Here is a 21,992-nt window from a genome sequence, read left to right on the forward strand (position 1 = left end):
GATACAAACTGTTCCACATTAGTTTTATATCTATATTCTCTTCCTCCAAGGGAACTTTAGAGGAAACATCTGAGATAAAAGTGAAAGTATAATGAAACATGAGTGAATCTGTAAAGGAACAGTAATTCCTCTCGCTGGGCTCCGCTGGGCTCTTGTTTACTCTAGTAATGTCATGTAATATCCTTTCACACGAGGCATTCTGAAACAAAAGACTTCTATTACAGGAACTGATGTAAAGGCCTGTAATTATTTCTCTGTTTGATTGGAAATGGCACAGCAGCATCTAATTACTGTAAGCAGAGATGTCATTGGCCCACGCTAACGACCCGTTACAGGAGAAAGAAACAAACCGAATCAGTCACCGGGTCGAGAGGCGCAAACCATCTGCAGATCATGAGTTTACAGCCACCAAACTCACAGTGTGAGTAATTATATATGTTAGTTATGATATACCTGAAACCTACAGCCTCAACTGTATATCACAACAAAAATATCTCTATTTACATTATATTGTTACATTATACAAGCATATAAAATATACTGTATGTATGTAAACTACAACATAACATATATATTAAATATACTTCATTTTATTTCATTATTTTCTCTTTTTATTTGGATATAGCCTATTCATACTACTGTTCAAAGGGCTCAGTTAGATTTATTAATTTGTTTGTTTGTTTGAAAGAAATTAATATTTGTATTCATCAAGGATGCATTAAATTGATCAAAAGTGACAGTAAAGACATCTATAATGTTACAAAACATTTCTATTTCAAATAAATGCTGTTCTTTTGAATCTGTGAATCCTGAAAATATCACAGTTGTATCACAAATGTATCATAGTTTCCACAAAAATATTGGGCAGCACAACTGTGTTCAACATTGATAATAATCTGAAATGTTTGTTGAGCAGTAAATCAGTATATTATTATGATTTCTGAAGATCATGTGACACTGAAGACTGGAGTAATGATGCTGAAAATACAGCTGCAGATCACAGAAATAAATTACAGTTTAACACATATTCACATAGAAAACATTTTAAATTACAAAAATATTTCACAATTTTACTGTTTTTGCTGTATTTTTGCTGTAATGCAGCTTTGGTGAGATTTTAGTTTTTTTCAGAAACATTTTAAAAATCACACTTTTTGAAACAGTAGTGTATATACAAAGTATTTTTTCTTCTTTCAACTGTAATTGATGGGGAATGCTAAGGCGCCCCTAGTGGCAAAGAATTGCATCGCACTATAAATTGCATTCTGGCACATGCAGCACGTGAAGCAAGGCTTGTGTAGCTGGAAGCGTCTGTGTTTAAGGCCGTTCATGTGGAATGCTGTTTTATCTCATGGGCATCAGTTTGAGCGTGTTTTTCTCTGAGGACTTCTTCATTTGGCATTCAGATTCATTCTAGAATCCCATCTGCAGGCCGGCCTGTACGTCTTCAGCTGTGAAGGAACCATTTCTAAGGCTTTCAGGGCAGATTTTGCGAGATGTTGTTGTGCTGTCAGTGAAATAGGACAGGAATAAAGTGGAACTGACACACAGACGGGACACAGAGATAACAGGAGAGCGGCAGTGACTGCGATGTGACCTTTCACTGAGGCGTCTTAGCAATATCTGCTGGGATCTGGATCAGATGAACTGTTAGACGGCGTTCCTGGAACCGTGCGGATGAATAATTGAAAAACAGATGCACGGTCTCACGTGTCTGATGTCTCACTGGCCGCATCGATACAGACGGGAAATGACCTGAGGAATCAAACTGATGGAAAGACAAACAGCATCACATGAGCCTTTAGAGACGTGAATGCACAGCCGTGTCAGACGATGCTATTTAGATACAAGACATGGAAAATGTACAAAAACATGCTGATACTGCGGTGCTTTGTTTGCATTTGCAGTCCATCAAGCTTTATTTTTCATTATTTGAAATTCTTTTTATTTATTTATTTATTTTTTGTCCATTTTAAAGGAATATCAATTTATTATTATACACATGCAGAGATAATATGTGCAAACTTTTTCTCAAATTTCAGGGTTAATCTGGCCATTTTTCTTTCTTTTTCTTTTTTTTCTTTTCTTTTCTTTGCAACTTGCAATATTTCTATTCTGATTTTTTTTTTCTTCTTCAGAAAGACTTGTTTATATTTCACAATTACTATTTTTATGTCAAAACTGTGAAATATAAACTTGCAATTAAAAAAAATATATAATAAAACCAAATAAATAAATACACATACATGAATAAAAAGTTAAGTCCATGGCATAAATAAGCCTCATTTAATAGAGGTCAGCACTAGTGATGTTTGTCTCCTGCAAAACAATATTGTCAGAGTACTGCATTTTACTGACACAGTGTGACATGTTTTAGAGTCAAACGGGATGAAAATAAATGTAGAGCAGGGTTGAATTCTGTGGTTATTTCTCAGATATTCTGCACGTCCTGCTGTGTTGTAAGGCCTTCATTGTGTTGACATGTTGTAGTGTTTGAGTACTGTGTGTCAGCGGGGGTCTGCTGTCTGTCATTCTCTCAGCGGGCGCAGACCCTCGGCGGACGCTGTCGCTGCGGGTTTTAAGCTGAAAGAGAAAGTTCTTGTGTGGTAACAGTCCTCGCTGCGGGGTTCTGGCGCGAGTGAAAACCAGTTTCCACACTTACAGATCAGATCTTCACCAGCAACCTGTTAACTGTGAAATGGCTGCGAGTTGGTAAATGATGAAAGTATTGGTTCACATCTTTACTTAAAGCTCCTCAGAGGAAGTAACAGGTGGTGAAGGACATCAGGACCATAATGCACATCTTTAAGAACGTTATGAAACAGTGAAAATTTGATCAATGACATAGAAAAACTGAAATAGCATTTGGTTGTAAAATGTGCTCCAGTGCTCTCAGTAAGTTGTAAAAGTGTTAGTTTTACCGCACTGATGTGTCTCCTCCATTGAGCAGCTGTATTTTTAGATCAAGCTCTCATTGAGACTCACCTGAGCACCTAAAGGGCCAAATACTGTCAGTCCGAGAACGTACAGCTCGTTTAATTAACCCGACGAGACGAGGCATGACAGAGCAAAAGAACCAGGAGCGTCTAGAAATAAAGAGGCCTAAAAATATAACAAGCCATCAAATATAAATTCGATCCAGTGCACACATCAGATTCTAATGGCTCTTGATATGATTAGCATGTTAAGATAATATACTTTTATGTGTTTTGTCACTTGCTCAAAGTGACGACTAAGCAGAAGTAGTGTAACGAGCCATAAAGTCCATTTAAGCATTATGACTTTATAGCAGAATATGGAATATTAGCCCTTTACTGTCAGGATTATGAGTACTTTACATTTGCATTTTTACATTTATGCATTTGGCAGATGCTTTTATCCAAGACGACATTTAATATTATTTCAGTCTTTCTACTTAAAATAGTAGAAAAAAGCTTAAATGGAAGCTTAAATTGACAAATTTAAGATTTTTTTTTTTTATATATAGATTAGAACTTTGGTAACTCACTAAAATAAACATGTTTAAGTTGATGTATTTAAAGTAATAAAACTGAGATAAATTTAATTAAATAAATAAAAACCATAAACACTAAAAACACAATAAAAATGAAAGCTAATTCATTAACAAAGGGTTAATAAATGCTGTAAACATATCATAGTTAGTTCATGTTAACCAGGTTTTCTATATGTAATGGTGTAGAATGAATAATAATTGTCCTGTTTCAGAATCAACAGGTTGCATGAAGCGTTCAGAAGCTGAAATGTGTGTTAGATCTGCTGGACGTCTCCATCATCAGAACTCCCCGCCGGCGTAAACACAACACAAACTTCACAAATGATATTTGTGCGGTAAACATGCTTCAATGCTGAAAGACTGAAGGCCCTGAGCGGCGTCAGACACATGCCACTATTAGTGCTGACGGATGTGGTTCAGTGCAGTTTGAGCTGCGCTGCTGTTCTCTGAGGAACCGTCCTCTGGGACTACAGAAGATCAGCTCCCACACGCCACACGAGACGGGTGTCTGATTCCACATCGGCTGTAGAGCATCTCAGAGAAATCAAAGCTCAAATCACAGGAGATGCTGTCGGGAAGCAGTGCATGCTGGGAGACTGGGATCCTGTTCTATAACACAGTGCACGGGGAAGCTCAAGTCATGGGTCGACTGCTGCAGTAATGTGTGTTTTTATATAAGAAGCACAGTCACCTAATTGTAGTTAAACAAACAGACCATACTAAGGCTGGGAATCGATAAAAAAAAAGAAAAAAGTTTAGTGAAGTACTTTAATGTCTGCCTTGGTTTTATACCACTGTAGATTTATATCAGTGTAGTTACTTTTTTTTATTGAAATAAAGCTGAATGGAAAACGTAAAATTTAATAACTTTTTTTCTAGATAAATAAATATGTTTAAGTTGAAGAAAACTGAAATAAAATAGCAATATAGAAACATTAAAAATGGCAAACAAATACTATAATTTTACCAAAATTAAAATGAAAACTAAATTATTTTAAATAACTCAGTTAAATAACTGCAAGCTCATTTTAAGATTTTTATGTAATGTATATATTTATACTACAATAACTGTCTGTTTTTCATATAAACAAGAAAAAATAATATACAGTTATATATCATAAAAAATCTACATTTTTTTAATCTACATGTGAAATTCAGTTAGCTGTCTTTATTTCATATAAAAATAATAATGTATTATATATAAACATTTATACATAAATGAAATGAAAATGACTGATTTAGCAACAATTGACTCTTCTCAGTCAGTTATTTTAACAAATTAGTCAAAAGAATCTAACGACTCACAGTCAATGAACTGGTTCTTTATATACTAAACTGCAGGTCATTATTGCTTAATAATGCATGTACAACTTCCTCAAAAGTAATTAAAGAATCATTAATATAATTTTTTACGGAAGCAGAATTGTGAATCAGAACCAGAAGCGCTAAATTCCTTGTGTTTCCCAGCCGTGCTTCTTATACTGCTGTGTCATAACTGTACTGTACAGTACTGACTCAATCCTCAGATACTGAACTCTGAAGGTTCAGGCAGGAGCAGCATGGCTTCAGGCAAGCGTACCGCGGTAAACGGGGTAAAACTACAGCTGGATTCTCACAGGTGCGTGTGGGACTTTAAAACACATTTAAAGGAAACATGAAGAGGATCGCTGACACAAACCTCCTTCTCTACAGTCCCAGATGGGAAGCAGCAGCAGTATTTACGCCTGAGGGCGTCTCAGCGTGTGTCTGTGTCACACAAACACATCCCAGCATGCACTGCCACTCTTTTAGTGCCTCTGTGGCGCTCAACCCACCGGTAACCCTCCGTACATCCGCAGAGACTCGCACAGCGCCTGGATTTCTCTGTCAAATCACAGTCAATTAGAGCTATTCGCCCCTCGGCACGTCCTTTCTGTGCTTAATTACAGTTAATACAAGGTGAGGCTGTTCTGCATGATAATGAGTTAGTGAAGGTTAAACATTTCTGAAAGAAGTCTCTTCTGCTCACAGAGGCTGCATTTATTTGATCAAAAATCTGTAAAATTGTGAAATATTATTGCAATTTAAATCAGCTGTTTTCTATGTGAAAATCTGTTCAAATGTAATTTATTTCTGTGATGCGCAGCTGTATTTTCATCATCATTACTCCAGTCTTCAGTGTCACATGATCTTCAGAAATCATAATAATATACTGATTTACTGCTCAACAAACATTTCTGATTATTATCAATGTTGAAAACAGTTGTGCTGCACAATATTTTTTTGGAAACTGTGATGCATTTTATTTTTTCTGCATGAAAGGTAATATTCGAAAAGGCATAATAGGGGCACTTTAATTAAAATAATGCATATTTGATGAATAAAAAGAGTAATTTCTTTTCATTCATTCTTACTCCCAAATGAACATGTAGAACAATTGGAACAGCATTTGATCTATTCTAAGCTACATTAATTTACCTAATTACTTTGCAATAAACTGAGGTCAAAGTAGAAGTGGTTGTAGTTAAAGAATATATGATTCTCTCTATATTCCTAACCATTTTCTCTTTTCTCTTGACTATGATCAGCGTTTGCCCTCATTCTGTTATTAAGTTTTTAATTATGTTACAGTTTAATTTAACAATGTCTTTAGGGGAAAACAGAAATAACATAAATTGCTTTGCAAATTTCACACTATTCACTGAGTCGGTAAGTAATTTTAAAAATAAATTAATACTTTTATTCAACAAGGATGCATTAAATTGATCAAAAGTGAAAATAAAGACATTAATTATGTTACAAATGATTTATATAAAAAAAAAATGCTGTTCTTTTGAACTTTCTCATTATCAAAGAATATAATAATTTAATTAAGAATTTGTATCTCATAATTCTGATTTACTATTTCTTAATTCTTTATTGCATAATTTTGACTTTTTTTCTAATTATGATAATATCTTATCATAATCATGACGTTTTATCTCATAATTTTGACTTAGTGTCTTATAATTTTGCCTTTCTATAACATAATTATGACTTATGCATAATGTCGACTTTTTTTATTACTGACTTTTTATATTATTTTTTTAACAAAATGCTGTTCTTTTGAACTTTCTATTCATCTGTGAATCCTGAAAAATAAAATGCATCACAGTTTCCACAAAAATATTGTGCAGCACAACTGTGTTCAACATTGATAATAATCAGAAATGTTTGTTGAGCAGTAAATCAGTATATTATAATGATTTCTGAAGATCATGTGACACTGAAGACTGCAGTAATGATGCTGAAAATACAGCTGCGCATCACATAAATAAATTATATTTGAACAGATATTCACATAGAAAACTGCTTTTTTAAATAGTAATAATATTTCACTATTTGACTGTATTTTTGATCAAATGAACGCAGTCTTGGTGAGCAGAAGAGACCTGTTGTTTTGTGAAGCTTGTCTAAATGAGTAACAGTAATGATAGATGGCAGATCTCAGCAAAGCGTGCTCTAAAACAGTAAACACTCATTTATTTGTGAAGTTTGTTCTGCTAAGCTGTCTTGAGTTTGTTAGAAATGTTGTTTATGTGCATTATGTCGCTGTAACTCTTCTGGAGTTTAATGACTCGCACAGGTTTGTGTTTTATTATTTTGCGTGGGCACGATTTCAGATTAATTTTCACACCTGCCAAACGGCCGTGAATGAATGAACGCTCTAATCCGATTAGTCTGACAAACAAGCTCCGTGTTGTTTTTTATTGTGTCCAAACAGCATCTGGATCATTAATTCACTTCAAGTCTTCAGTTACACTCCAAACACTTTTAGTTTTGCACAAAATGACAATTCTGTCACCGCTGACTCGCCCACGACTCCTTTTGTGCTCCGTGGTTTGGTTTGGAACGACCTGCGGGTGAATAAATGATGACAGAATTTTAATTTTCAGCTTTAAAATGTAAAACGAGCTCGGTGGCACTAAAGCTTGTGAACGCACACCCGCGTTTGCCTCTTACGGCTCTAGTGACATTTCCTCTCCACCTCAGGTGGCAGCCATCAAAGTCAGTCCTGTGCCAGTCGTAGTCTCTAATTGCGGAGTTCAGGGCCACGCTTTGGTCATTAATCAGCCCATAGCTTCCCAAATTAGATATCCTCGCCAGACGAGCAGCAGTTAGCCGAGTCTGAGGAGAAGAGTGCAAAAATACTACAGCAGACCAACAATAAAAGGACAGGCTGCTTCCTCTCCACCAGCATCCCTGAGAGGAATAAATCAGCCGCGCGCTTGACGTGTTAAAGATTTACACAGCGACAGCGGAGGAATCACGCTGCCATCTATAGGTGGCTTTCTGTCGTGCTGATGCATGCTGGGTTGTTTTATGAGATCTGAATAGCAAACCTTCATTTTTTTACGTTTTGTATTGTTGCTGCCATATGTTAAACTGCTTTAAATTACTTTTTTCCCCCACATCAATCTACACTCCATACACCATATTGACAAAGCAAAAACAGAATTGTCACAACTTTATTAAAAATAAAAAAACTGAAATTAAGTACATTGCATAAGTATTCATACCCTTAACTAAGTATTTAGCTGAAGCTCCATTCTTCTCCTCACCTCGTCACCTCTCAAGCTCTGTCAGGTTGGATGGGGCAGACGCACATTTTCAGGTTTCTCCAGAAATATTTGATTGGGTTCAAGCTCAGGCTGTGGCTGGGCCACTCAAGGACATTCACAGAGTTGTCTATAAGCCACTCTTGCTGTGTGTTTAGGTCCATTGTCCTGTTGGAAGGTAAACCTTCTGCCCGTCTGAGGTTCTGAATGCTCTGGACTGGGTTTTCATTAAGGCTCAATATTTCTCAATATTTTGGTGCATTGAGCTTTTCTTCTTCTCTGACGAGTCCCTCGGTGCCTGCTGCTGAAAAACAGCCCCTCATCTTAAGGCTGCTACCAGCACACTTTACTTTTGGGATGGTACTCTGCAGGTGGTGAGCAGAGCTTGTTTCCTTCAAACATGATGCTTAGAATCGAGGTTCATCAGACCAGAGAACATTATTTATCACAGTCTGAGGGTCCTTTAGGTGCTGTTTGTCTAAGTGTGTCTTCACTCCAGGAGAGGATTGAGTCTTGCCACACTGCCATAAAGCCCAGATCGATGGAGTGTTGCAGCGATGTTTGTCCTTCTGTAGATTTCTCCTATCTCCACATATGATCATGGAGCTGGTTAGTGTCACCACTCTAACCAAAGCCCTTTTCCATCAATTGCTCAGTTTGGCCAGGAGGCCAGCTCTAGGAAGAGTCCTGCTTGTTTCAAACTTCTTCCATTAAGGGTAACAGAGACTACATGCTTCTGTGACCGTCCACCGAAGCAGATTATTTTCTGAACTCTTCCCCAGATGTGTGGCTTGACGCAAACGTGTTTCTGAGCTCTACAGACAGTTCTTTTGACCTCAAGGTTTGGTTTTTGCTCTGATATTCATTATCAGTTGTTAGATCTTTTATTAAGACATGTGTGCCTTTCCAAATCATACCCATTGCCACAGGTAAACTTCACTTAAAGGGTAGTAACATCTACAAGCAATATGAATGCTCCTGAGCTAAATTTCAACTGTCCCAGATAAGGGTATGAGTACTTATGCAGTGGAATCATTAAAGTTTTTTGCTTTACCATTATAGTGTATGGAGTGTAGATTGATGTGGGGGGAAAAAAGTAATTTAAAGCAGTTTAACATAAGGAAGCAACATAACAAAACATGAAAAAATAAGGGGTATGATAGATATATATGTATATACAGTATGTGTGTATATGAGTTTATGAAGTTTGCTTTCCATCAGAGCATTTAAAGTGGTAGCCTGTTTCAGTATAGGGATTTATATGCTTGCAATCTGCAAATGAGTGGGAAATATGTTCAAATACTCCATTTAATTCACTTTACATTACTTCTTTCACTGACCGTAGTTCTGACCTTGAAATCAGAATAAAATAATGTAATATCTTCAGAGTCATTCATGCATGTGAAAATGGGCTGGGTGTTGAACAAATCGTTGTTCAGATTCAGACAGGAATCTTGTGTTTGTGGTGTTTTTCTGCTATTAAGTGAAAATGCAAGATTAATTCACCTTACAAATGGTTTTAAAACCAAAAATGCTACAAAATGCATCATATTTCAGGGTGTTTCTTGTGAAGTCTTTGCTGAGGTCGCCACTGGCGACTATACATATTTACACGTTATGACTTAAATTTTTCCTCATTGTTTTGCGATCACATCTTTTGTTATGTTCACATATTAAACTGAAACGATGAAAAAGAAACCCCTGCTAAACGCAGCTCAGTTGGGCAGCGCGAGAGAGATCAAAATGATGGAGACGTGCAAAGTGAAAGTGCAGAGAAGCAGTGTCTATTTCATGCACAACTTGAACAAACTACAACAGGTAAAGCTATCAGCTGTGTGGATATTGACAATATCGTTAACAATTCTCGTGTACAGTCATTGCTAATTAATATGACTTCTTCTTATCAAGATCTTAGTCTATATGCTGTGTTCTGTTAATGCGTGCAAACTTCATATTGGCCTTTTTGTTGCGCACTTGCAGTCCAGTAATCGCAATAAGCTTTGTTACTTTTTAATAAACGGTTTAATAATCAGTTTTAAAATTCTACCAAATTCATAAAGATTTCATATAATAAATATGGTTTTGGCACTCTTTAATGCTCTCCCAATCGCTTTAGCGCCTCAGTGCAAGTGGCAAGTGAATCTTTCTCTACTATAGTACGAAATGATGATGAATTAACATCAAAGACAGGCTATTTTATAAGAGAGCCTACAGTACAACTTACTGAAATGTCCCATGTAATCGCTCATTATGTATCAAACTGCGCAAAACTTGTAAAGCTTGTGAATATTGCCACATAACAATACATTTGCCTCAGAATAACCATTTGGTGTCCATAAGCTCATCAGTCAGCTAGAATAATAACTATAATGAGGAGCATTTTGCTGTTTATGCTCTAGCCTATGGCATATTAATATTTTTACTTAACCTGTTGTCTACATGATAAGAAATGCAAGCTAAAGATAAAATTCAAAACGTCCTGTAAAATTGCATGTTACTAATGAAGAAAAACCGACTGGATGCGTGAAAGATATGACAACATTTCTATAGCATGCATTGAGGAGGAGCCAAAACTATTGGTACAGATTCTGTGTAATAAACAATTATTTTGTGTATATTTCATGTTGGAAAAGACGTTTGGTTCCCATTTTAAGTGAGCTTTAGTTCCCAGGTCATCTATAAGATGGATTAAAATGCTGATAAAGTCAAGAAAAGATGAAACATAAACACATGACTGATTGAAATGTTAAAATGTGAAAAAATAAATAAAATAAAACATGTTTATTCTGTGGCACCTAAAAAAAATAATTTGGCACCTAATTTTTTTTCTTATAGGAGCCGGTGGCTCCTTACTCTGTTTTTTTTTTCTTTGTATTTAGTGAGAAAGTGTGATGTACTTAAACAAAACAGATGCTGTTTTTGGAATCAGCACCTGGAAAATTAGAAAACAAAACAAGTATTGGGTTTCATTCAGCTGTATTATTCATACTTTTTGTATTTCAGATATTATAGAAAATTGCTCATGTTTCATTTAAAATATGAAGTGTTTGTCTCAGATGTGTGTGTAGTTCATAAGGAGTAAAAACAGCAGAAATGAGTCACTGTCATACGTCATGAGTTCATATTGAGATCTCTAAGTGCAAATCTGAGCACAGTTTGAGACGGTGTTGAGATCTGATGACATTACTGGCCTCATCTTCTTAGAAGAAACATCTGAGAAGCAGAAGTTGCATTTAATGTCCGTCCTGCATTCAGACTTTGATGATATTGATGAATTTTGCAGCATGAACGCTGTTATTTTCCTGTTTATCTTCGTGAAGCTGCTTGGAAACGATCTGTAGTGTATAAAGCGCTATATATATAAATAAATATGACTTGATTATGATGAATAACGAGTTTCTCTCTTTCTGTCACAGCGGTGCTTCAGGTGTCAATATCACTGAATAAAGTGGAACTGAGTGTTGGAGAGTCGAAATTCTTCACATGCACAGGTAAGAACAAAACCCTGCTGACATAATAACACGCATGACTGATCACATGTACGTGGTTTTAAAATAGACATCTCAGTAATCCATCACAACAGGATCTGAATGTTGTGGATGATTGTGGATCATAAAATACAGTTCAAAAGTTTGTTTTTATTCATGTTATTCAGAGAGGCTGCATATATTTGATCAAAAATACAGTAAAAATTGTGAAATATTATTATAATTAAAGAAATCTGTTTTCTATGTGAATATGTGTTAAAATATAATGTATTTCTGTGATCTGCAGCTGTATTTCCAGCATCATTACTCCAGTCTTCAGTGTCACATGATCTTCAGAAATCATAATAATATACTGATTTACTGATCAAGAAATATATATCATTATTATCAATGTTGAAAACAGTTGTGCTGCACAATATTTTTGTGGAAACTGATGCATTTTATTTTTCAGGATTCACAGATGAATAGAAAGTTCAAAAGAACAGCATTTATTTGAAATAGAAATCTTTACAGTCCCTTTGGGTCAATTCAATGCATACTTTATGAATAAAAGTAATAATTTCTTTTTAAAAACGTTCTGAATGATATTGTAATTACTGTCAGCAGAAGCAGAACTATCTTCAATTATATTAATTACTACTGAATATGTGTCACGGGTTGTCAAGGAAGGAGGACAGCAAACGAAGAAGCTTCCAAACAGACTTTACTGATAATACTGAATCGGTACAACACATAACATAAGCTAATCACCGACAATGGAGAGACTCAAATAAGGAGTATAAATACACACATGGTAAATGAGGGAACTACACAGGAACAGCTGGTCAAGGATTAACTAATCAGGAACCATGGCAACTAATTAGAGCTCATAACAGACATGACAGGAACTGAACTAAAACAAGCATAATCATGACAATATGCTGTAAACATGAGAACATTGAGCTCAAGGCAATAATTATGTATACTATGTGTCTATATACTAGATATGAACACAGTAAGATTATAAAATATAACTGTTAACATTGAGAATATCAGAAAAACACAGTAATTAAAAAAAATATTTTTTAATATCAGTTTAATAGAGATATAATCTTATATGATCTGGGTAAAGTGCACAGAGTTTCTGAACAGAAAGTCGTTTAAATGAAACACATTTAATGTTTGCAATTAAACAAATGTATAATTTTTATATTTCTTGAGTAGAAGAAAAAAAGTTGAATTGCAGTGGTTTGAAAAGTCACCTGTTTCTCCTGCTGGATGATTAAGTTTTTCATCGCCCGATTACCCACATGGACGATGTGCTGTTGCCATGACAACAAATTGATTTCTTTCCATCGTTCATATGCCAGCCGGCCATAAATGCATTAGCCCCCGTGAATTTCACCGTGTGTCCGAGCGAGAAGCGTCTCGCTGGAGCTCTGTCAATAGCAAGAACAAGCAGGAAGAGATTGATCAGAGACACACACACACACACACACAATAAAGCACTGTTTCACTCTCTTCACTGCTGCAGTTTAAATACAGTTTCATACAGACTGTTTTCTGTTTCGATTGACCTCACTGTGCATCACTTTCAACCTTTGAGTTGTTGGTTCTGAATGTGCACCTTTAACATGCATGGCACTTTTCTCAAAATGTTCTTCATATTTACAGTATGTGTCCTTAATTGCAACCATCTTTCTCACAGTTCTGACTTTTATCTTATAATGAATGAGAGTCAGTGAGCATGAGCATCTGTAAACCATTCATTTACCTAGTCAAGATAGTCAAGATATAATGAAGGAATGCTTATGAAATTCAAATGGGATTCTATTGCATAAATATAAAATTTTATTTAAAAAAATACAAATTATATAATATATATAGTGTATAATTTAAAAAAGACTTTTTAATGCACTAATATAACTATTTATCTTGAAATTCTGCATTCATATATCACAATTCTTTGTTTATATCTCAAAATGTTCAGTTTATCTCTTGCAATTCTGCATTTATATCTTATATTTCTTGCTATATTATCTTTTTTAAAATATTTTTTGTATTATTTTTTTTTTTTATGTATTTATTTGGGTGGAAATTCAGAGAAAAAAAAATCCAGAATTCCAAGATATAGTATAAAGTCAGATTTGCAGAAATTTTGCTTAATTCTGCATTTATTTCTGCCATTCTGACGTTTTTGAATTGCAAAAAAAAAAGCAAGTGTGAATTCTGAGATGTAAGCTCAGAAATGTTAGAATTGTGAGATAAAACGTTGCATTTATTTATTTGAAATAAGTTTCAATTTATTATTATTATTATTTTAATTTTTAGATTTATTTTAACATTTAACATTTATGCATTTAGCAGACGCTTTTATCCAAAGCGACTTACATGCGAAGTTACAGTTTTTACATTTTATCAGCTCTTGTTAATTTTATTCATTTTTTTTTATTTTTCTTCACACTAACAAAAAAAAAAATGGTTCTTTTAAGAACATGATCACTGAAAGGTTCTTTGGGGAGCCAAAAATGGCTCTTCAATGGCATTGCTAAGAAAACCTGCTGCTTACTGTCAAACGTGCAATGGGTTTAAATGTGTTTAAATAAGTTCAACCAAAAAAAACAAAAAAACATTTCTGTCATCATTTTCTCATCCTCATGAGATGTTTCGAACTCAGTCAATGATTAGTGGCTGTCCAGCTAAAACAAAAGGACAAAAATGCACCATAAACGTGTCATAACACTATCATAACAGTCACCCACGACTTGTTCACTAAGAACAAGATATGTGCAAGTATGTTATCTTGTTAAAATTTTGTGAAGTTAATGTGATATTAATGAACCAAGCACCATTGGGGTCTCACCAAAAATGTGCGATGGTGAGAACATTTCCATCTAATAACTCTTAAATCTTTGTCTTTGTCAAAAAAAAAAAAAAACTAACTGTTATTAAAGTTCACTAATTGGTTACTAATTTCAAAAGACTTGAAATATATTGCAGGAGTCATATGGACTAATTTTATTACTCTTTTCTTGGTCATTTCGGGAGATTGACAGCACCTGATTGCAGTCATATTAATGCTTAAGGATTTGAAGGCTTGCATTTTATCAGTTCATGTATACACTGACCTTGAGAATGTTTTCTTTTGCTTTCCTTTAAAAAAAAAAAAACATAGTACATAAAAACACTTGTTATTTGGTGTGAAACAGAACAGGGATTTGCACTTGTTTTGGTCACTGAAAACATAAACAAAGGAGCCAATTCCTTTAAAAAAAAAAAAAAAACATGCAAAAATCATGAATGATGACTTCTGGTGTTGCATCAAGGAAGCAAATGAAAACATCGCCTCAATGAATGCAGCAGATTGAAGCTCTGCTGTTTTGTCCATGCAACTCTTTCCTCAGCTCTCCTCTCCTCATCTTTCTAACTCTGTAACTCGCTAACAAGCATCTCCCTGTCCCTCATGCATGACCCGTCCCAGGACTCCAGCGCTCTCACGGAGAGGTTAGAGAGTTCAGGCCTTTCTGACTGCAGAGGGCCAGGAAAACAGACTCCCACACGGCTGCTTTATGACCTTCAGCCTAGCAGCTTTACAGAGCAAAGCACCTGGAGTTTGCATATGGTGCTCGCTCGTTCTCCATGTGGCCCCTCATTAAAGCCAACGGCGGCCAGAGCTAAAGAGCTGTCGCAAATTACAGCATAAACCTGATCGGAAATGAGACGTTCGCTCAGATGCATTGGATTTTTCATGCAGGAATGGTTTTATGGGAGTATGCATGTGAGGTTTTACTTCTAACTGTGTTAATCTGTTTAACTGTGCATTTGAATGAGCACTGTGCTATATGTCCGAACTGACTGCAATGAATTTTATGTATAATCATTTTCTTTAAATTTATTTTAAATCATTTTCTATATCATTTTAAAATTCCTTGTTTTTATTATTCTTATTTCCATGTTTTTATTGATTTTAATGTCTATTTCACCTTCTTTTATGTAAAGCACTTTGAATTACCACTGTGTATGAAATGTGCTATATAAATAAACTTGCCTTGCCTTGCCTTGCCTTAATAGCTGCCTATATGTTGATTTTTTTCAGCCATTGGTGAGCCGGTGAGCATAAACTGGTTCAGTCCTCAAGGCGAGCGCATTATCTCCAACCAGAGAGTCATCGTGCATACGGAGGGCGTGCGCTCCAGGCTGACCATTTACAATGCCATCATCGAGGATGCTGGGATATACCGATGCCAGGCTGTGGACGCCAAGGGACAAAGCCAGGAGGCCACGGTGGTGCTGGAGATTTACCGTGAGTTACCGCAGTAAATCCATGAGAGTCAGTCAGCTTGAGCTTCTGTAAATCAATTATTAGTTCATCATGGAGGAATGCTTACAGAGTCATAACAATGTTCTGTTGGAAAAATGTAAAAAATAAAAATTAATAAATAAATGATTTATATTATAAAATATATTATATTGTATAAAATTAAGCTTTTTTCAACTTTTTTTAATATAAATTATGTCAAGATCATGAAGGAATGCTCATAATATTCTATTATGTAAAAAATATTATATTATAAAAATGTAAAATCAAACAGACAAACTATATACATATTAAAACATTAAAACATTTTTAAATAGATTTTATTGTCATGTTTTTTTTATTATATTAAATGTGATTATATTAAATTTCTTACCGTAAATATATCAAAACTTCATTTTTGTTTAGTAACAAAGTACAGTACATTGTTAATTGTTAATTTTTGATGAGTAATATGCATTGCTAAGAACTTCATTTGAACAACTTTAAAGGTGATTTTCTCAATATTTAGCTTTTTTTGCACCCTCAGATTCCAGATTTTCTAATAGTTGTATCTCAGACAAATATTGTCCTATCATAACAAACCATACATCAATGGAAAGGTGAATCAAATGGATTTATTCAGCTTTCAGATGATGCATAAATCTCAATTTCGAAAAATTTATAGTTAAGACTGGTTTTGTGGTCCAGGGTCACAAATAGTTTATTCATATATATATATATATATATATATATATATATATATATATATACAGTGGCATGCAAAAGTTTGGGAAGCCCTTGCAGAATCTGTGAAAATGTGAATACTTTTAACAAAATAAGAGAGATCATACAAAATGCATGTTATTTTTTATTTAGTACTGTCCTGAGTAAGATATTTTACATAAAAGATGTTTACATATAGTCCACAAGATAAACAAACAGCTGAAATTATTAAAATAACCACATTCAAAAGTTTGTGAACCCTTGGTTCTTAATACTGTGTGTGGTTACCTGGATGATCTACGACTGTGTTTTTGTTTTGTGATGGTTGTGTTTGAGTCCCTTGTTTGTTCTGAACAGTTCAACTGAGCACTGTTCTTCAGAAAAATCCTCCAGGTCCTGCAGAATCTTCAGTTTTCCAGCATCTTTTGCATATTTGAACCCTTTCCAGCAGTAACTGTATGATTTTGAGATCCATCTTTTCACACTGAGGACAATTGAGGGACTCAAACACAACAATTAAAAAAGGTTCAAACATTCACTGATGCTCCAGAAGGAAACACGGTGCCGGGGGTGAAATTTAAACATCTTTTATGTAAAATATCTTACTCAGGACAGTACTAAATAAAAAATAACATGCATTTTGTATGATCTGTCTTATTTTGTTAAAATTATTCACATTTTCCCAGATTCTGCAAGGGGTTCCCAAACTTTTGCATGGCACTGTATATAATTGACCTTTTTAATAAATTATATAGATAGATAGATTGATAGATACAGATTTATTCAAATAAAGAATTTTTAAATATATAATATATGCATTTTTTGCATTGGCAATTCAGTACACATTCCTTGAGGACCTCTGTGTGTTTTTCACTTGCAGTTACTCATGTAATAATGATATAAGCCTCTAAAATGATGATGAAATGTTTCACCGTGTCATTATGCTCATCATTATCAGACATCATCGCCTTCAGTAAGTCTTCCATGAATACCGTGGTGTTTCTGGGCTGAGCTGAGCTTCTTCACCTTACAACAAGGGAGTTTTATGTAGATTTTATTAATATTGAGGCAAATTAGCAGCTAACTTAAATGAGGCTTGTCACATTGACACTTGTAATTCAGATCCGGCAGAAACAAAGGCACACACTGTCCTCCTGCAAAGCACCAATTCATCTGAAATAGAGCAAATCAGCCAAGACCTGTGAGGTTAAATAATGTCAGAATGGTCACATTTTCACTTAAGATTGCATTCAAGAGCGAACGACATTAGATATCAGCTAGCTGTACTTGTACTACCTGCATGTTGAGGTGAAAATAGTCTCATTTTCAGACTCGTTCACTGTCTGTCTGCAGACAGTCTTGTGCATTTTGCACATACTGTAATTATTGCAAAAATTAGCTCTCTGGTACTTTAACTTTAACTATTTTATTAGTAGTAGGAGTAGTATTATGTTTAAAAAGTTCTGTTTTGTTTGTATATTGTATGTGTTCTGCTTTCTGTGATGTATGATTTACAAATGTAATCAAATTAATTCATAAAACTTTAACTGCTCAATCAATCTTTTCAAATGCATTCACATGAAAATATGACAATTTACATAAAAAAATAATGTTTTTATTTTATGCTACAACAGATTAAATTAAATCAATTAAAACCGGATGAAAATAAAAATGTTTTATTATTTTATTGTTTTATTTTTGTATAACTGTGGGTATTAGTACTCTGCAAAGTACATTTTAGTATAGAATAGTAATAATTTTGAGTTAAACTGAACTTTGTCATGAAGACCTCAGATTTTTTTTTATTTTATGTTATTTTATTTTTCCCAAATTCTGTGATGTCTTTATTAATTCTCCTGCATTCATAGATTTTTTATAAATTATTTATTTATTTTTTTATTGCTATTATTACTATTGTTATTAGTACATTTAAGCATGTAATAATAGCAATATATTTCTGTCGTAATTTCATGTTAAACCAAACTTTTGTTTTTGGAACCGAAAGTTATGAATTTTCCACGATTCCGGTATTTCTCAGAAAACAGAACCAGTTTTGGATAAGAATCGGCTCTCGGTTCACAGCCCTATTGCTTTTGATGTCATTCATGCCGAACTGGAAGATTATGAAGGTCAATACACTAAAAAACAAAACAAAAAAAAACACAAAATACAAGCAAATCACTCTCATCGCACTTTGTTTTGGACTAAATCAAACCAATAAGACGGGTTCCTTTTCTCATTCAGAGATTTCTGTCAGATGACCTTCAGTACAGTGCACTTGGACTAAATAAATACTGTATGTGTAATAGTGTAGAATCAGACCCAGTGTGGCGCCCGCCCTGACCTCACATCTCAAGCCAAATGATGAGATTCAGAACAGAAACATGATTTCAGCCAAACAGCGAGAGATTCTGTCTGTTTACAAGCGCGCTTGTGTAAATACTGAGAGGATGAATGCCATCACATTCAAAGCATGCAGAGACGAGGGAGAAAAATAATCATTTTGATTAGCCGGTGAAACAGCTTGATTCTTTCGATTCGTGATGAGCGTTATACTTGGAGTTAAAAGAGATGCACTTCTGTGAAAAATCGAGCTGCTTTCACTGAGGTACTGTAAATGTTTGTATAAAGAACTCAGTGGTTGCTCATTCATCACTCAAGAGAAGAGTGGAGAAATAAACAGTGATGTTTTGATAGTGATACTTTACTTTTATTCTGCTGACAATATTTAACTTTATTCTACTGACCCTAACTCTAACCAAACAGTCTACTAATTAGAGTGAGTTAAGTTAGTTACTTCGGAAACAAATCCTCCGCGGAGGTGAGAGCAGATCCGTTGCTGGCCGACGAGTTAAACACCTTCTTCGGCCGCTTCGAATGCAACGGCGGCGGCGCGTCTCTGCTGTCCAGCGCGTCAGGAAGCAGCAGGCAGAGCAGCGATGATCCTGTAATCCTGTAATCCTGTAATCGGAGGATGAGGTTCGGAGGGCGCTAAAGAAAGTGAACGTCAGGAAAGCAGCCGGACCTGATGGGATAACCGGCCGTGTTCTGAGGTCCTGGGCTGATCAGCTCGCTGGTTTGTTCACGTCTATCTTTAATAAAAAAATAAAAAAATCCGTAATAATCCCTGTGCCTAAGAACAATAAACCCTCTTGCCTGAATGACTATCGCCCAGTTGCCCTCACATCTATAGTCATGAAGGTTTTTGAGAGACTTGTTAAGAGCCACATCTGCTCCTCCATCCCTGATACTCTGGACCCTCTTCAGTTTGCCTATCGCCCAAATAGATCCACGGACGATGCCATCTCTCACGTCCTCCACTCTTCCCTCACACACTTGGACAGCAACAATGGGAATTATGTAAGGCTGCTATTCACTGATTATAGCTCAGCTTTCAACACTATAGTCCCCATCAAGCTGGCTTCTAAACTCACAGACCTCGGCCTAAACTCCTTACTCTGTGACTGGATTCAAGACTTCCTCACCGGCAGACATCAAGTGGTGAAAGTTGGCCAGTTCACCTCAAACTCCATCACCCTGAACATAGGAGCCCCACAGGGCTGTGTCCTGAGTCCCCTGCTCTACTCTCTCTACACGCATGACTGCGTGTCCTCTCACAGCTCCACATCTATTATCAAATTCGCTGATGATACTGTGGTTCTGGGCCTCATCTCCAACAACGATGAGACCGCATACTTGGATGAGGTAGAGAGACTCACATCATGGTGCCAGGACAACTGTCTCTCTCTGAATGTGAGCAAAACTAAAGAGCTGATCATGGACTTTAGGAAGAGACAGCAGCAGCCCTACACTCCTCTTATGATCAGTGGGACCCCTGTGGAGAGGGTGAGTAGCTTCAAGTACCTCGGTGTAAACATCTCCGAGAACCTGACTTGGACTACACACATCCAAACGCAGGTTAAGAAAGCCAGGCAAAGACTGTACCATCTGCGACAGCTGAGGAAATTCAGGGTCTCACCAGCAATCCTGAAAACTTTCTATTCAACTTTCTATATCAAAAATACATTGTCAAAATTATCAATTTTTCTTTTATGCCAAAAATCATTAGGATATTAAGTAAAGATCATGTTTCATGAAGATATTTTGTAAATTTCTTACTGTAAATATATCAAAACTTCATTTTTGATTAGTAATATGCATTGCAAAGAACTTCATTTGAACTTCAGACAAGTTTGCATCTGTAGATTTTAATTACAATACATATATTTAAAAAAAAAAACTTTATTTTTTATCAGTAATATGCATTGCTAAGAACTTCATTTGAACAACTTTAAAGGAGATTTTCTCAATATTTAGATTTTTTTGCACCCTCAGATTCCAGATTTTCTAATAGTTGTATCTCAGACAAATATTGTCCGATCATAACAAACCATACATCAATGGGAAGCTCGTTTATTCAGCTTTCGGATGATTGACCCTTGGTTTGCTGGTCCATGGTCACATATGACAGTAAATGGCTACCGTCTACTGCTTGGTTATAAATATTCTTCAAAATACCTTCTTTTGTGTTCAACAGACGAAAGAATCTCATTCAGATTTGAAATAACTTGAGTGTGAGTAAACGATGACAGAATTTTCGTCTTTTGGGGTGAACTATCCCTTTAATTGTATAAACCCTGACTGAGATCTCTGACACTTGATGGCAGGGTTTGATGACGCTGTGTTTGTTTGCTCTCAGAGAAGCTGACGTTCCGCGAGGTGAAGACGCCGCAGGAGTTTCGTCAGAGCGAGGACGCTGAGGTCGTCTGTGATGTCATCAGTTCACCGGTGCCGGCCGTGTCCTGGTTCTACAAGAACCGAGAAATCACCTCTGAACCCAGCAGTAAGAGCGCTCACAATTCATATACACACTCATATATTCATATACAACACGCTACTCCAGAGTATCACAATATCATGGAATTACTGTGGTACATGTTAAAAAATTAAAGTAATAATAACTAAATTATATATATAAAAAAGAGTAAATATTGTGAATTCCCATCTTAATGGAATGTATTTCATTATATTTTCTAGAATATATTAAATTATTATATTTTATTATATGACATGATTAATATATTTTATTACATGATATGATTATCATATTTTTAAATATGATGGTTTCATTATAAATATGGTGATTATCTCTAAGGTGGACACCCAACTTGATGTATTATATTTACCATCTGAATCTAACCATGTTTTTCCAGCAAATGGAAAAGTCATCCAGCTATTTATGTAAATTAAATATGTTAGACATGTTAATTATTGTGCTTTTAACCTCAACAGCAGGGGACTTTTAACCCTAAATACCACACTTTTACATATTCTTGTTGTTATTGAAAAACATCCACTAAAAACCACCAAAACACCAGTGGATTCAAACACATAAATATTTGAATGCATTTTGG

At 35.3% G+C, this 21,992-nt stretch overlaps 1 protein-coding gene across 1 annotated transcript in view; it reads left to right on the plus strand.

Moving 5' to 3' along the window:
- ncam2 (neural cell adhesion molecule 2) overlaps window positions 1-21,992 on the plus strand; it is a gene marked incomplete at both ends in the record, with an annotated part of 223,971 nt that overhangs the window by 148,174 nt on the left and 53,805 nt on the right. Inside the window, 3 exons of the mRNA XM_079420652.1 lie at window positions 11,508-11,582; window positions 15,655-15,861; window positions 21,278-21,421. Of these exons, the coding sequence (XP_079276778.1) occupies window positions 11,508-11,582; window positions 15,655-15,861; window positions 21,278-21,421 (426 nt within the window). The remainder of the gene's footprint in view (window positions 1-11,507; window positions 11,583-15,654; window positions 15,862-21,277; window positions 21,422-21,992) is intronic.

This window comes from Barbus barbus, assembly GCF_936440315.1.
Source record: "Barbus barbus genome assembly, chromosome: 7".
Taxonomy (NCBI): domain Eukaryota; kingdom Metazoa; phylum Chordata; class Actinopteri; order Cypriniformes; family Cyprinidae; genus Barbus; species Barbus barbus.